The sequence below is a fragment of the Archocentrus centrarchus genome, chromosome 22, assembly GCF_007364275.1.
Source record: "Archocentrus centrarchus isolate MPI-CPG fArcCen1 chromosome 22, fArcCen1, whole genome shotgun sequence".
Classification (NCBI taxonomy): Eukaryota; Metazoa; Chordata; class Actinopteri; order Cichliformes; family Cichlidae; genus Archocentrus; species Archocentrus centrarchus.
In genome coordinates this window covers 9,967,405-9,989,254 of record NC_044367.1, presented here as the reverse complement: position 1 = coordinate 9,989,254, position 21,850 = coordinate 9,967,405, and the positions used below count along the sequence as shown (strand labels likewise).

The following is a 21,850-nucleotide window of genomic DNA, read 5'->3' as shown; positions in this document are numbered from 1 at the left end:
GCCTGGTAGTTGAATGCTAATAACTTTGGCGCTTTGACTTTTCCGTGAATACCGTGGGTCCAGAAATTTGCTTTATGGCTAAATACGTGCAAAATGATGGGCATTTCCTCTGTACTCATATCATAATGTGCCAGTATTGATGATGCAGATATTTTTTAGTTATGTTTCTCTGACACGTAGTGATATTTAAAAATTAAAATATGTAAATGGGTAGCAGAAATTGTACAACCCCAATTCCAAAAAAAGTGTAAATACAAACAGATTGTAATGATTTGGAAATCTCAAATCCATATTTTATTCATGATAAACATGATAGACATTGGAAAGCATATCAAATGTTTAAACTGAGAAAATGTACCATTGTAAGAACAAATATGGCCATTTTGAATTTGATGGCAACACATGTTTAAGTTGGGACAGGGCCATGTTTACCGCTGTGCAGCATCCCCTTTTCTTTTCACAACAGTCTGTTAACATCTGGGAACTTCGGAGAGCAACTGCTGGACTTTTAGCAGAGGAATATTTTCCCATTTTTGTCTAATAGAGGATTCGAGCTGCTCAACAGTGCTGGGTCTTCTTTGTCATATTTTTTTGTTTTATGATGCTCCAGATGTTTTCAATTGGTGTGGTTTAACGCTGTCTTGCTGAAATAGGCAAGGCCTTCCCTGAAAACCATGTTGTCCGGATGGGAGCATATGTTGCGCTGTAGCCTGTATATACCTACATAGAACAGCTTTCCACTTTGCCTCAGTGCCTTTTGAATGAGCTTTAACCTGCATTTGTGGACAGCATGGTGGACGGTGCTCACAAACAGTGATTTCTGGAAGTGTTTTTGAGCCCCTGCAGTGATTTCCATAACAGAATCTTGTCTGGTTTAAATGCACTGCCGCCTGAGTGCCCAGAGATCATGGGCATACAAAACTCATTTTCAGCCTTGTCCCTTCTCCAGATTCTCAGAATCTTGATAATATTATGTACTGTAGATGATTAGATTTTCAAAGTCTTTACAGTTTTATGTTGAGGAACATTATTCTGAAATTGTTCCACAATTTCTAGACCGTTTTTTTGCAGATTTGTGAACCTCTGCCCATCTTTACTTCTGAGAAACTCCACCTCTCTAACATGCTCTTTTTTTATCATGTTAGGCTAATTGGCAACAGGGCGCTAATTGGTTGCAAAATGTTGTTCCAGCTATTTCTTCTATTACTTCTTCTTGTTGCCCTCGTCCCAGCTTTTTCTGAGATGTGCTGCTGTCATTAAATTCAAAATGAGCAAATATTGGCTGCAGATCTTAAGTCTTGCTCAGACATATTATGTGTGAGGCTTACCGTTATTGTCTGTGTTACATAGGAGCACTCAGCACATTGGCATGTGGCCCAGGGCTGGGGGGAGACCAGTGAAGAAGAGGCTTTAACCCTCAAAAACTAATGAGCCTTCATGTCCCTCCTGATTTGGGCCTGAAATAACTGACTGAAACGGATGAATAGGCATCCATCACTTCTCCCGGCCATGCGGCTTAATTGAAGCAACTGCTCCCTTGACAATATGTATCGACCCCTTGTGAACATTTGAAATGTGAGTATCCGGCTTCGTTTTATCCTTTCTGCACTGCGCTGGAGCTCCTCTCAGAACTATGGGAACACTAAAGGCCAGGCCTTTGGACTGTTTGTGCCCAACGGGTGCATTTGGGGCCCCTGCGGCCCAGCCTGCCCACTCCTGCTCTGTGACTGTGTGTCTGCTGCGTGATCCGATGTGACACTAAGACGTCATTATCCTCATCACTGTGCCAGCCTGCCGCTCTGCACTGGAAATCAGCTCTGACAGCCATGACCCTCCAACCTGATTGGAGCAGTGACCCTCTGACCCGCAGCCATAGAGATGGTGCTCAAATCCACCACTATTACATGCAGACCTCTGGACTACTGTAATAATACCCTGGTGTGGACACAGGTTTTCTGCTTCTGGCCCTCAGCTTGTTTTTTGCTCCCTTTTTTCCTCTGCCTCGCTGATCTCAAGTGGATGATTTAGCTCACTTTTTTTTTTTTTTTTTTTTGCAGATTTTCTCTGTTGTATAATATTTCTATGTTTTAAAGTTTGATAGTATGACTTCTTGGGTTTGTTCAGACTGTATTGATACCTCTGTCCTGATCAGGTGTATAATAGCCACAACTACTCAGGCATCTTTCACTTCACCTGCTGTTGATTGTTCAGCCACTCAGCCCCGATTTATGTGATTGTATTCAGTTGGCAACGAGGAACACACGTGGATCCCGTAAGAAATCAGCTCCCAGTAGGGATGGGGAATACTGCAGTCTCATGCTATAGGAAAACATTGCAATAATAAGCTTCAGCTCCGTCTCTTCTCTGCTCATTCTACCTGCCGTCACACCTGACATGCAAAAACTCTACAGTCCGAGGAGATGTTGACACCATGAGTTTCATCTTGGATGCATTTGAAAATATTGTCACCAGAGTGACACGACTCCGCTGGGATACAACTATTTACTTAGAAGTGACAACTGTAAATCCAAATTATTTGTGACATTTCCATTGAGTGCTTTCGAGGGCCTAATTGCTTTATGACATTTAGAAAGAGCTTGAAGTACTGTATCAAAAGCTTTTCCAGGTCCACTGGTTGCACATACTGTGTAAGAGGTCTGTTTCCTTCCATGTGATTAATCAGTATCACTGCAATATAATAGCAGCCGTTCTGATTTGGAAGCTAACCATTAATCTTAGACGTGTCTGTTATGAGTTGCGCAAGTGCTTGTACATTCAAACCATCTTTCTTCACTTCCCTCAGGGACCCTTCATACAACAGTTTATCTCCACTGGACAAAGAACGCATCTGAGACGTGTCAGTCGTCTTGTTTTCTTCAGTTATGTGTCATTTCCGCAGTAAAAATGGGTCATTGTGTCATTTATCTTCCAAAGTCATGCCACTAAGTGGAAGCGTAACCTTCTAAATGTTACCGTGTATGAACAGGCCAAGTGCGGTGCAGTTCTGAACAAAAGGCAAAGCTCGATAAATGCAAAAGTTAGTGATGTCTGCTTAAAATAATGTGTCACCAATCATTGAATAGCCTGTATACCTCGTCAAAGACACAGCAATAGGCCCTAGTACTCTCTTGTCAAGCCTGCCCAGGAGGGTGGAGAGGGAGGATCGGGGTGGAAACAGAGCCAAGGGGAGATGAAATGGACATGACCGTTATTTTATTTTATTTTTATTTGTTTTTGGGTTTTGTTTTGTTTTTTTTTTTCATCTTCCGCTGTAAATAGTCGAAAAGGAGAGAATGAAGTCTTTGTTTGTTAAACTATTTTTATTGTTCGGAAAAAATAAACAAACAAAAAAAAAATGTGTGATGCTGTTTTTCTGGAAAGGGACATGGGTCGTTTTTGAAAAGGCAGCTGATAAGCACAAGATTCCTAGACTGGATCAATAGGCTGGAGTGACTCAGAATCTGTGAGCAGACAGAGAGGGAGGGGAAAGAGCAGAGGCAGCTCTGGACTCTAAATAAGACAAAGATGACAAAAAAAAAAAAAAAAAAGATCCAGCTCGCAGTGGTCTTATTGATCAGTAGGTGCTGCTTGACAAATAAGTGAGTCTGAAGAAATGGTCTGAGTAACAGAGTCTGTTAAAGGGAATGTTTACCGTTGGCAAAAAACATGATTTGAATGTTAACTGCAGGTACAAAGAAGAGATTTGGAGTCTCATTAAATGCTTCCAATAAATGAGCCAGGCAGTAAAATAGCATTTTATGCAGCAGGTAGGAACGAGATCACAATATGAAAAAGTTTATAATCCTTAAAAAAAAAAAAAAGGGCAGGACTCTGTAAAGTGTAAATAAAAACATATTTGCAAAGCATTTCAACTGGACTTTTACGACACTCTGCTGTAGGTTCATACGTGCAGAGCGTAGTTTGGAATTGACACTAATGCCGTCATGGATGCTGTGCTGAAATCAAGCCAGGTTCCTCTTATGCATGGACAGGGAACATGATTTCCAAAAAGAATTTCAGTTGGACAGACCACAGATCAGTTTTTCCTGTCTTGTTTCTGTAGGGATTTTGTTTTGTTTTTTTTCCTTTGCATGGTGGAATTTTAATATTTTTGGGTGCGGTGATGACTGTGTTGACTGACATTGCTTTTCACAACTGTCTGAGCCCATTTCTCCTAAACTACTGTATCTGTTTTTAATGCAGAGCCACATGAAGGCCTAGGGATCATTTCCATTGATGCTGGTTTTGGGCCTTCTCAACTGCATAAAAGCAATTCTTCAGATACTTTTAATGAGACAAAATGGCTACAAAAGGTCTACATACCCCTGTAATAATAAGGTTTTTGTGACTAAAACCAAGATAAATAGTAGGTTGGTTGGGAGAGAGGTAGAACAGTGACAGTCTACAGCCATCTATAAAACATGATGGAGGCTCCGTCATGGTTTGGGGCTGCATTTCACCCAGTGGTGTTGGGATTCTTGTCAAAAATGATGGAATTATGAATGCAGAAAAGTACGGTCAGATTTGGATCCACTGTGCAATAACCACTTGGGAAGGATCTGATTGGCAGCAGCTTCATTGAAATTAATTCCAAACACACTGAAAATGCAGCAAAAGTATATTTGAATAGAAAAAACCCAGAATGTCATGAATGATTGATTTTCAGTTTACATCAAAACCTACTTGGGATATCACACACTGTCTGTTAATGACTTATATGCACAGACCCACTTTGTAAGGGAGGTTTTATGTTGTACATCTGTGGTACATGTACCAAAACCAATGCCATAAATACATTTATTTTCTCAGACTTAACAAAGGTTCCCCCAGAGCCACAGAATATCTTTTACTTAAAAAAAAAAAAAAAATGAAGTGTCCTCTTAAAGGTCTCTTTCTTTCCTTTAGCTAGTAATTTAATCCAGTTGATGCCAAAATGATGAATCGTACTGGCTCATTCTCCCTGATGTTATAAAGTTAGGTTCATATTTTTTGGGGGCGGTGACACATTTTTTGTAACACTCACCTTTTAAATAAATCAGAAAGTCTGCACTTCAACCACATCTCGATTGTTCGATTTTTAACATCAACCTCATACCTGCAGCATGAAAATTGGTTCTCTAGCTCTCAGCTAAAACAAAGGAGACGCCTTTGTCTTCTTTTGTTTTCTGACTCGAAGTGGTTAAAAAACAGCAACCAGACAGCAGCGCAGAGCAGACAGGTCCAGAGTGTTTATTATTTGGTACCCATGAATAGACAGCAGGTGCTTGAGTGTTTCAGAGTGCCAGTAGTTATCTTGCTGATTGAGAAACTAAAAGCACAAAATGCCCTGAATATGTTACATGCATAGTAATGTGCCCATATCATAATAAAGTGTGCTTTTGGTTAATGAAATTTTTAGCCAATTTACATTTACAATGCACTTGATACATAGTGTCATTGTGTTTGTGCTGAGGATAACATTTGGTACATTGACTTGAGTTAAGCATATCTCTCTACCTTTTACTCAACGAGGTTACTGGTTTATGTTAACAATAATTACTAATATGACCTGTACAGTGCATTGCAACGACTCTAATACAAAAGAACAGACGATCGACTCTTTCAGCAGCCTAGTTTATCACTATAGCAGTCACTGGCCTCGTGAGGGAGCTGTGAGACTGTAATCTCCTCAGTCCGAGCACTTTCTGTCTGGAGGAGTGTGACGCCACAGTGGAGCAGTGAGGCTTTTTATCTTCAGTGTGCGTCTCCTGTCAAGGGTCAGATATTGTTCCCAGTTGCAATTCGGGGCTTAGATGTTGAGTCGCTGAGGAGTGTTGCTCCGGTTCAGGGCGGATCCCTGTCTGTGCGCCGTCTTTGGAGAATCCAACCGTCTTTCCCTAAGTTAGAACTCCATAATGGTCCAACATGCAAATATATTTTTTTTTACCCCCATAATCATTAAAACACGACAGATATTTTGATGGAGACAACAAAAAAAAAAATGTATCATTTCATGATTAAAAAAATATATTCATGCAGAAAAAAAAAAAAAAAAGCAATAAATCATAAATCAGGGTAGTAGGCCTTGTAATATCTCCAGTGATGGGAGATCAACTTGTTCCAACACAATGATGTGACTACAACATAATTCAGTCTTTTAACACTCTTGTTTCTGGTCCCGTGGTGTAACTACCACTAGATGGACCCATGGCACTGGATACTTTAAATACTACAGCAGAAGCCCAAAAAAAAAAAAAAAAAAAAGCATTTAGGTGCTATGTGTGACTGTGCATGTATGGCTGTGACTAAATTAAACTGCGGGCCCTGTTTTCGAGCCCCTCAGTTCTTCACACAGACTTTTTAAACATTCATTTGACTGCAGCTTCCTGCAAAATTTTGGACCTTGAAGCCTGGAAGTCATGAAAGCAGTGACTAATTTGTCAGCCAGAAGAAATTCATCATTGCCACGAGTCTCATTACAAAGCAGTGTTGTAGAAATGAAACATTAGTTCTCAACACAGACGTTTGGATGAAACACACGACGGTGCAGTGTGAATGCTACATTAAGCCCTTATGTCAAATTTTGGAATGTAATGAAGCATATGAATACCTTTAAAAATCCATTTTGTAGACGCCTCTAGTGTGGGGGGAAAACGTGCTTTGTACTGTATTTTTACAGTGTTAAAACAGCTCACTATTTAACTGACATGTGCTTTACTTAGGACACAAATATAATAGAAAGATATAAAAAGAGGTTGGATATTTCTAAAAAAAAAAAAAAAAAATGGACAGGCTTTATTTATTGCTGGCTGCTTTGTGAGTACAGAGGCATATGTAAAATAGATTTGTGTCTGTGTTGATGTGCCTCTTAGACTTTGTATTTATGTCCGAGTTAGGATTGGCTGCAGCTATTTTTGGATCCCTAAATCATAAGACAGCATTCATCACCGCAAATGTTGTGGCAAGTTACATGTAGTTCTATCTAAGAATATTTCGCAGATGTTCTTTTCATTTCTAAGGAACGCAGATATAAAACAACCTGAACACAACAAACTGATCGGCTTCATCGAGACTTGCAACTAGTTTGCCGCCTAAGTGATGGAGAGCGGGTAGCCCTGCACTGCATGTGCTTATAGTGGATGCTGCATGCCATGTTATGTGTTGGCTGAGGTTCCCCTTGTCGACATTGCCTTATCTTCAGTGTTTCAGTTTGGGGCATTCACCCCAACAGGCCCAGTGCTGCACTACCAATATGGCAGCAGTCCTCGGAGCAGCGTCTGAGAGCCTCCACAGCAGCCCTGTCCAGCCCAGCTCCACTGTCTGCGCCCCTGCCCCGGCCCCTGCGCGGCAGTCACCCACAAAACAGGGTCCGGCTGTGCCCCTCCAGCACAGGCTGTGTCAGGACGACTGCATCAGGCCTGTCAGGCGCTTTCCCGTCAATGACTTGCCCTAGAAGGTAAATTCAAATGAAAACTCGTTACTAATCTGAGCTTCTCAAAGCAACAGTAACACAGAGAATCTCTACCAGCAAGGTGGTTTGATCAAAAATGCTAGGTTGTGACCATTCAAAGTGACTAGGGTGTTAACTTATTCACATATATACACACACACACACATCCTATTTTACAGGCTTAATCCACAACAGAGTGTAAAATGGTTACAATTGCAAAAAAAAGCCACTGATAGTGAGCCAGCCAGTGTGGTTTGTGATATGAACAGCCCCAGCTCCAAATGACTTACCACACTGCGGGTGAACTTCTCCAAGGAGGTGCGGCGGCCCTGTTCAGTGTCTGCTGGCTGCTGTTTTGGAGGGGGGGAAGCAGGGTGAGTGTTTGGGTCAGGTATGGGTGTTGACGGGGGTTGGAAGTGATGTTGTTAGTGAGGAAAAAAAGGGGCCAAGCATTGCAAAAAAAAAAGAAAAAAAGAGGACCGAAGGACAGTGCAAGGGGTTGCATTTTTTAGGGAATGGAGTGGGGTCAGTGAAAGGCCAGCAGAAGGAGCAGTGTCCAAAGGAGAAAGGGCAGAAAGGCTAGCGTGAACAGAGAAGCTGTGATTTGCTGCAAAGCTCCATATTACACAGTCGAACAGCTAAATGAGTGGTTTTTTAGCTACATGAGATTTTAGGTTTACATTGAAGGAGACAGACAAAATAGCATCAGCTGAATATTTATATAGATTATCGGTGGTAAATACTTATGCTCCATATGTTTCTTTTTCAGGCTGGCTGTTGCTCTTCTTTTACACAGCAGTTTGCCTGTTTTTTGGCATATGATCTCATGTTTTTTTCAAGACTGTTCCGTTGACATTTTAAATAATTTAGCAGTTTCCTTGCACCTGCATTTTGGGCACAGTGGTTGTGCCTTTTTGGAGCTCTGCTTGTAGTCTCACAATGCTTTGAAGCCCTTATTAGGAGCTATGAAAGGCTGCAACGTGACATTAAGTGACCCTCCTTTTTAACATGTAAATATGATCCAAATACCTCAAAGTCTCAAACCTTGAGCTGTTTGTTTGAATATCTTTGTTTCCCATATATAGTCTTTTTTTAAAAATTTTTTTTAAATCAATTGACATTAAAAATGTTACTATATTTCCCTGTTTCATTTGTTGCTGTGAAACAATCCAAAAAAGAAATTCCAAGTTTCCTTTTGTTTCTCTGCTTGGAAAGGAGCTGGATACTGGACTAGTGTCAGTGCACGTGTAGCTCAGCTAGCGAGATAGCAGAGAGGACAGCATTTACACTGAGGACGTATTCACGTTTTTTTTTTTCTTTCAAACTATGGGTAAAAAGGACAAGAACAGCATCATAATGTAAATTCTGTGTTTTTTTGGAGGGAGCACAAAAGTACTTTAACAAGTAACTCCGTAGTCAACACAGTAATGAAACAGATTACGTTTTAAATGCGAGCAATCTTACAACAAAATAAGTTACTTTCATTTTTAAATGCAATATTACCCAACACTACTGACTAATGGTGGAAGAAGTTCATTAAATCCAACAACACCACAGTGTGCAAAGACTTTACCTACAGTCACGTGAAAAAGAAACCACACCGTCTTTCAACTCTGAGCAATTACATATCAGGACATAATAACAAAAAGTCATCTGGTCCTTGCTGGGTACTAAAATTATTTAAACACAACCTCAGATAAACAACAACACATTACATTTTATATTGAGTCATTTGTGACTCTGGATGAGTTCATCAGTGCCTCACATCACTGTGGAGGAACTTAGGCCTGCTCTTCTTTACAGCGTTGCTTCATTTGTTTATGCTCAGCTCTCTTAAGGTCCCACCACAGCATTTCATTCAGGTTGAGGTCTGGACTTTGGGCTGTTGCAACATCTTGTTTCTTTTTCTTTCTCAGCCATCCTGTTGTAGATATGCTGCTGTGCTCATCATTGATAATTGTCCTATTGCATGACTCATATTTGACCAAGCTTTATTTGCCAGTCAGACAGCCTCACATTTGACTCTAGAACACTTTGGTATCCAGAGGAGTTCATGGTCGACTCAGTGACTGCAAGGTGTCCAGTTCCTGTGGCTGCAAGGCAAGCCCAAATCATCACCCCTCCACCACCGTGATTGACAGTTGGTATGAGGTGTTTGTGCTGATATGCTGGGTTTGGCTTTCACCAAACACAGTGCTGTGCATTATGGTATTATTGAAAATGGCCTTATGCCTCTTCCCAGATTGATGAGCAGCAGCGATTGCTTCTCTAAGGTCACTGCTGATGTCTTTCCTCCTTGGCGTTGTGATAACTCACACATGAATGCTCCAGAGCTGCAAACTGCCAAAACTTTTATAAATAAAAGTACTCACACTTGCAGATTGGCCAGTTAATCAAGTGTATTTGATTAGCAGCACCTGGATACTACTTACCCTCTTAATTCCTGTGGAAGCAGAAGGTTGTACTTAGTTTTTCCACACACCACTTCTGCATTTATGGTTTAATTCTCTGTTAAATAAATAATAACACATTATAATATGTCATGTGTTGTTGTTTATCTGAGGTTGCAGATTTTTTAAAACCTGGTAAGGGCCAGATTATTTTTATTATGTCCTCATATGTAAAACCTTTGAAGTTTTTACATGACTGTTAGAAATACAGTGCATATACAGGTATAATCCCAAAGGTAAAAGTGCTCATTATAATAGCCCATTTCAGACTACTAGTTATAAGTAATAGTTACTAAGGTTTGTAGTTATCACTAATGTTGTAGTTGCTAAAGTTGGAGCTAATTGGAACAAAATAATACAGTGCTGGCAGCTACATCTATAACAATACATCATTTCTTATAAACTGATTATGATTTATTATTAATCTGAAAATGAAGCAGAAAACCTGAGTAAATGCAATAATTTATATTTTCTCACTGACACCATTTACCTTACAGCATGTAATATAGATACAATATCTGCTTTTTGCTTGCCATATATGTAAACCTGGGATGTTTGTTAAATCATTAAAAAAAAAGCCCAAATCAACCGAATATGAAGAACACAAAAAGAGTGAGTACATCATGTTAAATGCAAAGATGTAATCGGGGTCAGTGAATGCAGCTCACCTTCTTTCTGGCCAACAGGAGGTCTTGGTAAATGTTGGACCGCAAAAAGCGTGCATAGCTGTCACTTTTCATTAGCTTGAATATGTGCTCCTGCAAGATAAAGAAAGCCACATGAGTGTGTGTTCTGTGGTCTGTGAGCAAGAAAGGAGCAAGTGTGGTAAAAAATTAAAGAGAGGCCTGATTATGGTAATACGGTGCATGCATATGTGATTCGTAGGGGTGATGCAAACCGGGGGTACTGACATGAGCAACAAAGTCATGCAAGACAGAGCTGAGTAATGTCCTGCCAGTGAGAGGCGTTGCACGTCACACACCACCAACGCACTTTGAAAGCGGTGGAATCCACGGTGAACCGACTGAACCACCTATTCATGGAATTACTCGCCTCATTAGCTCCTGGCACAAACACACTCTGTCATTCTTCCCTTCTCCTCTTTCTTCTTATTCTTCCTTGCCCTCTCATTCATTCCCTTGTGTAACATGAGTATGGAGAGGTTTGTGTTTCTATGGGCAAGTGAATTAGAGGGGAAGTAAATGAGTTTGTGTGCAGTTTGTGTGTTGTCAGCAGAGATGTAGTGCGGAGTAAACCAAACTGAACTCAAAATAGATCTGTGTGAAGGAGAGCACTGAGAGAAATTTTAAATCAAACGAATCATCAAAAGCACGCACGCATGTGTGCACATGTAACGCCATGTGAGTCCATCTGTGAAGAATAAATAGCACAGCCCACCTGAGCGTCCTCATAGCTGTATCGGCCGGGGTCTTTGAGGTTCTGGCTGGTGCGCTCATAGCTGTGAGAGTCCAAGTTGATGGAGCTCGGAGCGCCTTCGGCCAGAAACTCCTGCCAGATCTCCTGCGCCCTGGAGGAAACTTCGTGGAGTGGCCGTCGCTTAAAATCCTGCACTGCTAACCAGAACCTACAGAGGTTTTATATGCTGTCAATAACAATTTCCAGAAAATGTGTTTACAGTAAAAAAACTTTAGCAACTAATGTGTATAGATCTCCCTTTGATAGCGACAGGCTTATGCTACTGAAACATACCATACTGCAATGAAATATCTAAACGCTTAAAAGTAACAGAATTCAAATGAAAGCGATTCAAACGGAAGACTTACCGCAGGTTTTCTGAGCTGAACTCTGATTCCAGGAACTTTAGGAACTGGTCTCGTCCTGCCGGGTCCTTTAGTGCCTCCTCTAGGGAGAAACCCCATTTCTTCACACGCTGCTGGGTGGGTTCACGACTGCTCACATTGAAACACAGCAGAAAAAAAAGGAATTAGATTGGATAGAAGAGAATAGAATAGAAGGGCTATTATCATTACTCATTGTCCCCCCTTGGTCCACAGAGAGGCGCAGCCAGCAAGTCAGGACACAGTGAACCTTCGGGAATGACAGTGTTAGTGCTCATTTGAGATGAGATGCAAACAGACAGATCCCACCTAATTCAGGATAGCAATAGATTATTAGCGCTGAGACCTGTACGCCTCCAGTTGACCTCAGTGTTGGTTTTTAAAGCACTATTAGTTCCAGTCTCTCAGGTCGCATCCTCACCTGTTTCAAGCCTCACCTTGCCTCCAAGTCCCAGAAGGTAGCATCGTCACTGATCCAGGGGTTAGAAGGCTCTATGGCTGACACAAAGGGGTCGTATTCCATGAACTGCTCTGTGTAGCTCATGAGACTGTCGGCCACTTTAGAAACTTTCATACAGTGTCTGTCCAGCTGGATGTTCAAGAAGGTAATCTGTGGGAAAGGGAGATGGAGTAATGAGGAGGCTAAATAAGGTAACGGCTCATCAATCCATGTCCCCAACTATAGTTATGATGGATGAGTGAGGCAGGCTGACAGTAATGACACCATGGCTCACCTCCTTCTGAACATCCTCTTTGGTGGTCTTCCTGGTCGGCTGGGAGCTTATGTGGACGGGACTCGGCTGGCTCTGACCGTCATCCGGCACCCCATAGACCGACTAGAGTGGGCGAGTGGAGACACACGTGGGACACTGTTTTAATCAGATGCCACTGCCATGTTAACCCCGTTTTGATGTATGTCTGTTAAATGATTTGGGAGCAGGCCTCAGTCTTGTGTATGGGATCTAAATATGGGAATATGGGATCTAAAGAGTTGAAGAGGACGCTGCATTTTTACAGAGCACATAGTAAGCTTTAGAAAAAAAAGAAAGAATGGGAAAAAATGTCTTTAGATTTGTTTCAATAGCCAACCATAAAAATTGCCATTGTTCTTTTTTATTAAAAGGAAAAATTTTAAAAGCCTTTCAATTATTGCAAAAAATAAAAATAACCCAAATAAAAATGTGTATATGTGTAGGTTTGTAATAACTTATGTAATTCATTAAAAAATATTTAAAATATACATCACACATTTAATTTTTTTGTACATTTGTTAAAGATATACAATATAAAAAGCTTAAATGTATATATATTTTTTTTTCTTAATTAATTTTTTTAATTAATTAAAAATATATATTTAATTAGTGTTAATAAATTAAATTAATCCTACATAACTTTTTGGAATTTCTATTTTATAACTTGTGATTATTTTTTATCATTTCATAATTTATTTGCTTTTTTAAAATTTTGTAAACATTCATTCAAACAATTACTTGAAATTAGAGCCTGTCCGATATCAGATTTTTAAGACCAATACTGATACCAAAATTTGGTGATTCTTTCAGACACAAAAAACATGAAATGATTTCCATAACATTTGTTATGTGTAATTATTTAACAGGGTAATTTGACAATGAGATTTAAAAAAATTTTTGCCTTAATGTCACAACAAGTCTTGAATTGCACATTTGTTTTATGCTCTGCCCGTCTCTGCTCGGATCAGCTGGTTGTTTTTGCAGCGTTCCAAACAAATGTTCCTTAATGAGGCAACTTCAACACTCACACCATAATTGAAGGGTGTTTCTCTGTCTCTTCTTTATTTATAAATGCCAATATCAATATAGCCACAAACAGCCATTATTGGCCAATATATCAGTGCTACTGATATATTGGCCAATAATGGAATATATAATAAAGGTATTAAGGACCTCAAGAAGATAACATCTACAGAAATTATAACTAAGCAATAAAGTTTTTTTTAAAAAACTTTACATTTAAAACAAAGTTGGTGGTGGGAGGAACGGTTTAGTGAAAATCAGCACAGAGCAAATGTTAAAGATTCTGGATCCTCAACAGTGCTTGCCAGCTTGTCGCTTCCTCTCACCTTTTTTACCCTGTGTGGGTTCTTCTCTCTTCGGCACTTGCGAATGTCCATCTCTGTGGTGTTGACACAGCCCGGCTGTGGGAGGAAGCAGAAGACAAAGCATGTTTCTGGGTCAGATAAGACTGTTTCTCCAGAATGTATTGTCTGCTCTTGTCCTGTTCACACAATATGGTGCTGTTTCTCTACTGAGCAATGCCACACTCACAAAAGACTCTTATGCAAAGTGACTGGCACCAAATCTGATTGTGCTACCAACAACACAACAGGGCTATCAGCTGTAGAGCATGCGGAGCTGAATCTGCTCTTTTCAGTGTTTAAATGCTAAAATTGTCTGCCTACATAACAGACCTCCTTTTCTGTCCTTTTGCTTAGTTTATTTCCATTTTACAGTTGCACCATCTGACCCTCTTTTCCTTTCTGCACTTTTTCATTTCCTTACTTTGACCGTAACTCACCACTGGCCGATGAACATCCCAAAATGCCCTCTCCTGGCTGTCAAGGATCTTCCTCTCTGCCTTGTCCTTCTTCCTGTCAATCCTGAGAGCAGAGGAAACAGGTCTTTCATATAAAAATCTCACCCCTCTGAAATATCAGCCAAATAAATGATGCCTCAGAAGGCCCACACTTGCTCTCGCAGACACATGCATTAAAAACATAGACAGGTCACACTAAAGAGCAAAGAAACTGAGGAGTGTAGGTCTTAACCTGTCTGCTCACTTCAACAAGCAAAGCCTGGTGGGACCGAGCTCTTACATAACTGACATTTACCAACAGACATTTGCTTGTTGTTGTTACGCTCCAGATATAAGGAGGTTTCTTTCTTTTCCGTATCACCCTGACTTTTACAGCCACAGAACAGTCACCAAGACTTTGAATGATGCCAAGACTTTGATTTTCTTTTTCAAAGACAAGAAAGGACAGTCATTTTATTAACTGCAGGGCTGTTGCTGTACTTACACATGCCAGCCACCAGATGGCAGTCTAACAGAGAACTTGGAAGTTGGAGGGCATTTCTAATTCTATAGGAAAATACCTACTGTATTTGCATGTAACACTCAAGTGAGAGCAGGACATTTTAAAAACTCATAGTCAGTGAGAGAAGCACCGCCGCACTGATCAGCGTACACTTGCACAATGAAGCATTTACATGAACACTGTGCATACAGCCAAAGGACAGCATCCTCTAAAAATAATGGCATAAATCTGATTTTATTAATATCTATCCTGTCACATTAGCACAGATTTTAAAAAGTGATGTGTGATTCACATGAATTAGATATATGCACTCACTTGACTTGAGCCTCAGCTTGCATGAAGATAAATTCCCACTTCCTGGCAAAAGCCCTCTGCAGCCTGGCGAGGTTTTCCTGGAGGAGCCAATCAGACACGGTGTAAGGGGGGAACATAGGGAGTTTTATCTTCAGGGCCTTGACTTTGATTTCAAAGCCCTCAGATTACCACTTTGATGCATTCACTTTTATGACAAGATGCTGATACCACATATAGTGTGAGTTTCACACAGGTATACTAATAACTGTAATAATTAAATGTATTCTCCAAAGGAATAACTGTGGGAAAATACACAAATTCAACATTTTTTTTCTTTCTTTCTTTTTTTTTTGTTGCAGAGAGATTTAGATGATGCTTGCTCCACTCTTGTACTTTATAATCAGGCACAGCACATATAAAGCTTTTCCATATTAACCCTGTGAGGTCATCATCGATAACAACAGACTATGTTAAGCTCTGGAAAGCAGGGGACCAAAGATATAATCTTTGTAACTGACATGAATCAATAATTTGATCAATGATAATCAATTGTTATTAACATTAATAATAATTAATAGCAAGATTAGGGTTAAGGGTCAGCGCTAGGGCTCTGGTTTTAGGATTAGGGTTGGGCTCATCACTGATGACGATTTAGGTCTCACAGGGTTAAACAATCAAGATATCCTGAGTTAATGAGAGAGCTGCTGAGGTGCTTGTGTGTGTGTGGAGTTTATTTGTGGATTTTTTTTTCTGCATTTTCTTAATTCTACAGGTTTCTTTATCACTATAGAAATGATCATAAATATTATTTACTTTTAGAAATTGCATTTGTTGGTGTCATATCAGATGTAACACATCTTACAGCATGGACTCAGGAGCACACTGACTACAAGTGAACATTAAATTTGATATATTCTTCCTAAAAAAAGCTATGAAAGGATCTCTACTGTAGCCATTTCAAATCTGCGAATAGAATACTTCCTTAAACAAACATCTACCAGAGATGCAGTATGTGACCTTATTTCAAAATCAAAGAAAGAAAAAAAAAACTACACTAGCAGGCATGTTAACAGTGAAAGCAATGAGGCCTGAAGGCATAAAGTGACCTGAATAGGAGCGAAAGGAAGTCTACTGGACAATAGTTGCAGAGTCATTTAGAATATTAAAGTGCAGTGGATTGCTATTGTGTAACAACAGGAGATCAGCACTGCAGCAATACCCCTCCTGAGACTGTATTGATCTGCTGATGCCAGGTATACCTAAAGATATTTTTGTTTACATTTCGGGGCCAGTAAATGACTGCATTGTATTCCTCGAAACTGTGTTACTGGAAAATAAATTTACCTTTGACAATTTGATAATGTTGCTTTTTCCTTTTCTTTTTTTTCCCTCTTGTAAACAGATTTTTAGCATTTAAAGGCCCCAGAAGAAACTGCTTCAATATTTCAACAAAGTGAAGGAAAACAGGAAATTGAGAGGATCATCATATTATGGTTCATGCCCAATAACAGTATTGAACTGGGAGCTTTCTGGCTAAACCAAAATGACAGTTTACTTACAGCCTCGTAGTCGGCGAGCTCGAGCCTGGCTTTATTCTGCATTGTGCGCTTGCACAGGTAAATGGCTGGAGGGTGAAAAATTGAGACAGTGAGACATGAAGAGCGGAATAAACACTGTCACATGAGCTGTTTGCCATGTAATTGCATTAAAAAAAAAAAGAAAGAATATTTGCAATGCATGGTTTGTTTGTTTTTTAACTGAGGTCACAGCTGTGTGAACCATTGCTACTGCACATCCTACCGGAGCAGGTAGGCCATGTGTTGCCATACAGACGACCAGAGATATAGTCAAATCAGTGATTGCTCCTTTATTTTGTTAAGGTAATTGTATCCCACAGGATTCTCTCCGGTGTGGGTTCCTCGGGGCCTGATACATTACAGGGAATGACCCGGGGATCAATACCCAGCGAGTGTCAGCCACAGAGCTACAGATGTCAGCTTTGGAGAAAAGGAGACAGCTGAAGGCATTAGGGCGATTTTACTGGTCTGGAGAAAGAGGCAAAAATTGTCAGACAGTGTGTGACTCACCATAGTCTGTGTTCTCGGGTTCCCAACAATTTGAAGGCCAGAAGTATGGAGACTGATGAAAACGGGGAATAAATCAAAAACAGATTTTGTGTATTTACACAAATAACCAGTATTACATTTCTTATATTGGTTCTATAATCACGTACATAAACAACAAATGCTCCAATATGAATCTCTTTTCTTCCACCACCCATGCCCCCTGCACTTGTCTTTCATAAATGATTGATTGTGATCTTTGACATCCATGTGCTCCAGATAACTATCTGCAATGGCAATGGTAGCTATAGTCACTCTATTCATATTAAAGTCTATTGCAAGAGATATTACAGATTCAAAGTTCATTCTCAAGTCTATTAATAATGGATCATTCACATCTATCATACATTCTTAATAACAGAGCAAAATTAGAACTTATCATGCACATTTGTCATTTGCACTATTTGTCATAAAAGCAATTAGCTTGAGAGCAAAGGGCCGGCACTGATGAATGTGCTAGTATGGATGTAATGAACAGAAAAGTCATCGTGTGCTCACTCAGCAGTGTCATTTCAATTCAATTCAGAGAGGGTAAAACTTTAAAAAAAAAACTCACCACTATGTGCACAAAACTGAATTTGTGACAAACAACAGAAGACACATGATTAAATCTGGGTCTTCTGCTGGTGTAGTACATATTTTTAGACCAGCAAGCCAAAACTCCCCTGCCACTATTTCACACAGCACTGCTATGTAGGCTGGACAGTGCATTTCAAATGCACTGTGGACTCTTTTGAGAGGTTCTGATGACGCGAGCCTGTTGCATCACGACAACATCAGAGGGGATATTTTTAGCCTCCACTGAATAAGGAAGTGTGGCACTCGCTGCCCTCCCTGCACAGGCACAATAATGGCTTTTAATCATGAGCAATAGGTGAAGATAAATGCATTGAGCGGTAGACTGAGGAGGAGCCGAGGGACGGTCGGTGACAGCGAAAAGTGCAGAGCCAGCGTGTAGCCAGCTCAGCGCTTCCCATAGGGGAGCTTGCCTACTGTAGCTGGCTTGCTGGATTAAGATGCTAATGGCCCAGTCACAGTAATGAGTCATAGTGGAGTCTGTAGCTATCAGACAGACCTGTCAGAGTTCATGCTGTATAAGAGGAAGCAAAGAAAAAAAACACCTCTCTGACAAGCTGCATTACTGACCCATAGGCCCAGTTCTAGAGCCCACCTCCTGCTCTGATGCAGCATCCAGCAGGGGTATACAGCATTGACCTTGGTGGGGTGAGTAATAGGCTTAGGAAGGATTGCTCTCATTAGTATCACGCAATAAACACATCCCTTTGATAAACAGCCATCAGCTCATTATTGTATATTTAAAGGCCTTCTAACACATATCAAGGACAGGGCCAAGGTGGATCTTTTCTGTACCTGAAACCGATAAAGGGTTCCATCATCTTTAAGTGTCAGAACGTGATCAGAGATGGGGAAGATGTATCCGTGGGCAGCGATCAAACTGCCAAGATGGATGGCCTCAGCTGATGACACGAAAGAAAACAGACACATGAAGCTACCTTCCTCTTCGATCGCAAGCTCTGTTGTTTTGCTTTGCATGCACTGACAATTTTTCCAGCTGCCTTACCTGGATCTTCAATGGAGAGGTTTTTCATCAGCCACTGAACAATGTCCGCGCCTGTTATTCAGAGAAGGACACGGGTTAGAAGGGGCGTCACAATTCCAACTCTGCAATAGTTTCAACAAAAGCCCCAATATAGAACCCACAAATACACTTTGCAGAAGTCTTTGTGATTCACATCTGTTTAAAGCTGTGGGTCAAAGCTGTCAAAGCTGAATAGGTGTATAAATATAACTTAATGTAATCAGGTTAGCAGTTCTTTCTCTTTTCGCTCCTGGACAACTCATTATTTGGACCTATCTTAGCGCTTGGCAGAGGCTGCACAGAGAAATAGTGAGGCTGTCGGACCTGGGGGAGCCGTGTGAAGGAGTGACTCAGAAACAGCCTCAGGAGAGGGAGCAACCCCCTCGTCCAAGAGAGGTGACTCATTTCATACACAAGCACACGGGAGTATAAACATAAATGAGTACAGTGTGTGAAGGCAGAGAGAAGGAGAACAGTAGCTTTTCTGTGATGGTGACAAGGGCAGCATGACACCACAGGCAGTTTCCTCAATGGCCAAGGTCTTATTAGCCAAGACATCATCTGCCTCTAACGGTAGTAGCTGCAATTTAAAAGAGCCCAAAAGGTCATCCTTGCTTCACTGGCTGCCTGATTTCTGTTGGCCCTCACTGGGTAAGTCAAGAAAACACACAAACACACACAACCACTGAAAAACAATTTTAACTAACCCACATTATCTTAACATGCCAAAAGGTGGAATGGGGTTGATTCTACAAGCTTCTTTCTACAGAAAGGATGGTACAGCCTTCTCCTAAATGACAGGCCCTCGTTTTGTGTCACAGTAATGGTGGTGACAGAGCACTGTCTGAAAGGTTGGTCCAAAAATCTCCCATCTCAGGATATGGTGTCCCATCTGTTATCTGTCACAGTGGCATATGACTCACACACCAGCCCATTGAGCCCTGTGGATGGGGGCATTGTCGTCTTGGAAGGGATGGATAGAGAGATCACAGGATAAAGGTGATCACTCAGAACAACTTTGTACTCATTTGCAGTGAGTGTCACAAATCATCCCAGCAAAATGACCCCCACAGTATAGCAGAGCTAGCACTAACCTGTAGACATCAAAGATTTAATATTTCCCTTTAATCTGTCACCTATTTGTATGATGGTGATTATTAATTTTTTAAAATTGTGGTGCAGCAAAACCAGAAATTTGCTCCTCCTAACTAAATAACAGGGATGCATTTTCTCCACTTATACATTGCTCTGGTGCCTGTGCGCACACGCGCGCGCACACACACACACACATGCACACGCACACACACTAACCTGATACCACACTTGGGATCTTGGAGAGGAAGCTTTTGACAGTCCGTATGGCTACACCTCCTGCTTTCTCATCTTGGATTCGTGTAACAATGTCTTCAATCTGTGGGGAGGCCAGATGGAGCGTTTCAATAAAATATATTTTCCACATCAGCCATTATTAACACGCAAAAAAGAGAGTAACACAACAGCACGAAAGAAAATATGTTGGCTGCCTTTTGGCTGTTGATGGGAGCAATAAGAACAAATCAAAACACAAATTGTGGATTGTAAAAATTGAAATAAAAAACTCATTTTAATTACTAAAGAGTGGTAGTTCACATAGTAAGACTCTTAAATGTCCACATAGTAATTTGATCCACTGGTAAGTCACTGTGTGTTTAATTAAACATGGTTTTGACTTTACCCAAAATGCATTCCGGTACCACCCAAACCAAGATTTTAAAAATTCTACACATAGCAGCTTTAAGGGTTTGTAAATTAATCTAATACCTGTTCAAGGTCAGAGAAGCAATGCTGGAAACTGACCTGAGGCCAGTCTAATCCAAATTCACAAGGATGATGATCAGTGTTGTAGTTAAACGGTTTAATCGACACATTTGTGGTTCTGACAGTGACATAAAGTGGCACCCTGTGGCATGTTCCACTCCATAAAGCTCAGACTTGAAAAGCAGAAAAAGCCTGGGCCAAAGGTTTGGATTAAACTATTTACTGAAATATATTCACATACTATGTTTGCATGGCAATATAAGTGCACGTGGATGATAACTGAAGTTATAACAGCAGCATTAGTCAGAAGTTTTGACCAGTTGAAAAAGGCTGTCACAGCTATTCCTGTAGGCAGAGATAAACATCACACCTCCAACACAGCTATACTCCCAAACACATCACACAACAGCCGCCTATAATTAGGCACGCCCGACATAGCACATCATGCTGCTGCTCCACAGGGGGAACATATACAGGAATCAAGCACACATCCAGTCACTCAAACACTCACATAAAGAAACCAAAATATAGACTAAACTGTTGTTTGTTGTTGTTGGTTTTTTTTGTTTTTTTTAAAGAGGTTAGATATAGTCCTGGAGTGCATAATTCATAGGAATAGTCAGGTCATGTATTGGGCAGTCAGTGCTTGGTGCCTGGTGGAGTCTCACTAGAATCAGAAAGAAGCTGATTTTGCACACTTAGCTGGTTCATGAGCAACCAGCCAAATGTAGGTTGTTGAGCTGGCTATTAAATTCTTTATGGCTCTCTTAGCTTCTGTCTAGTAAGTAAACACACTCAGATGCTCACATGCAGAATCACGCACACTGCTACTGTACGAAAAAGCTGACGAGTTGAGTTCTGAGAGTTCAACTCATGGGAATGGCAAAATTTTAGGAAAACATGTTTTTCTCTCATCCAACGCAAGCTATAGCGTGTCCTCTCCTTATTCCACCCTTTTACAACTGACTTCAAGTCATGATGACAGGCACAAAGCATCAAGCTGTGCTCTTGGTCATGCCAACCCCCTTTTGTCTCTTCTCGCTACTGTTCATCCATCATTTAACAGTTTCCTTTGGTGAACTGGGGACAGACTCCAGTGTGGGGTGACAGGCTCCATATGATGCTACAAAAATGTATTTGCTGAGGACATTTTACCTATTTATTTACAAGAGATTTTCAGTTTTTAGCCATGCTCTCTGAATTGTCAGCTGATGCAATCACCACCTTGTTTTTGTCTAAAACATCTCAACAGACACTGACACAAATTTTGTAAGCTTATGGC

At 40.6% G+C, this 21,850-nt stretch overlaps 1 protein-coding gene across 2 annotated transcripts in view; it reads right to left on the bottom strand.

Moving 5' to 3' along the window:
* Nucleotides 1-4,923: 4,923 nt before the first annotated feature.
* Nucleotides 4,924-21,850, bottom strand: part of LOC115772282 (regulator of G-protein signaling 6-like) — a 44,185-nt gene continuing 27,258 nt past the window's right edge. Inside the window, exons 3-17 of one of the 2 annotated variants that reach the window (XM_030718410.1) lie at nucleotides 20,083-20,182; nucleotides 18,754-18,804; nucleotides 18,543-18,649; nucleotides 17,136-17,187; nucleotides 16,608-16,672; nucleotides 15,070-15,146; nucleotides 14,235-14,316; nucleotides 13,780-13,854; nucleotides 12,413-12,514; nucleotides 12,116-12,288; nucleotides 11,664-11,789; nucleotides 11,278-11,464; nucleotides 10,548-10,637; nucleotides 7,720-7,779; nucleotides 4,924-7,428 (exon numbers count right to left, since the gene is read on the bottom strand). In XM_030718410.1, coding sequence (XP_030574270.1) covers nucleotides 7,378-7,428; nucleotides 7,720-7,779; nucleotides 10,548-10,637; nucleotides 11,278-11,464; nucleotides 11,664-11,789; nucleotides 12,116-12,288; nucleotides 12,413-12,514; nucleotides 13,780-13,854; nucleotides 14,235-14,316; nucleotides 15,070-15,146; nucleotides 16,608-16,672; nucleotides 17,136-17,187; nucleotides 18,543-18,649; nucleotides 18,754-18,804; nucleotides 20,083-20,182 — 1,398 coding nt within the window. In that variant the 3' untranslated portion in view covers nucleotides 4,924-7,377. Of the gene's footprint in view, nucleotides 7,429-7,468; nucleotides 7,780-10,547; nucleotides 10,638-11,277; nucleotides 11,465-11,663; nucleotides 11,790-12,115; nucleotides 12,289-12,412; nucleotides 12,515-13,779; nucleotides 13,855-14,234; nucleotides 14,317-15,069; nucleotides 15,147-16,607; nucleotides 16,673-17,135; nucleotides 17,188-18,542; nucleotides 18,650-18,753; nucleotides 18,805-20,082; nucleotides 20,183-21,850 lie in introns of those variants that run through there. The other variant, XM_030718409.1, reaches the window with a different exon arrangement.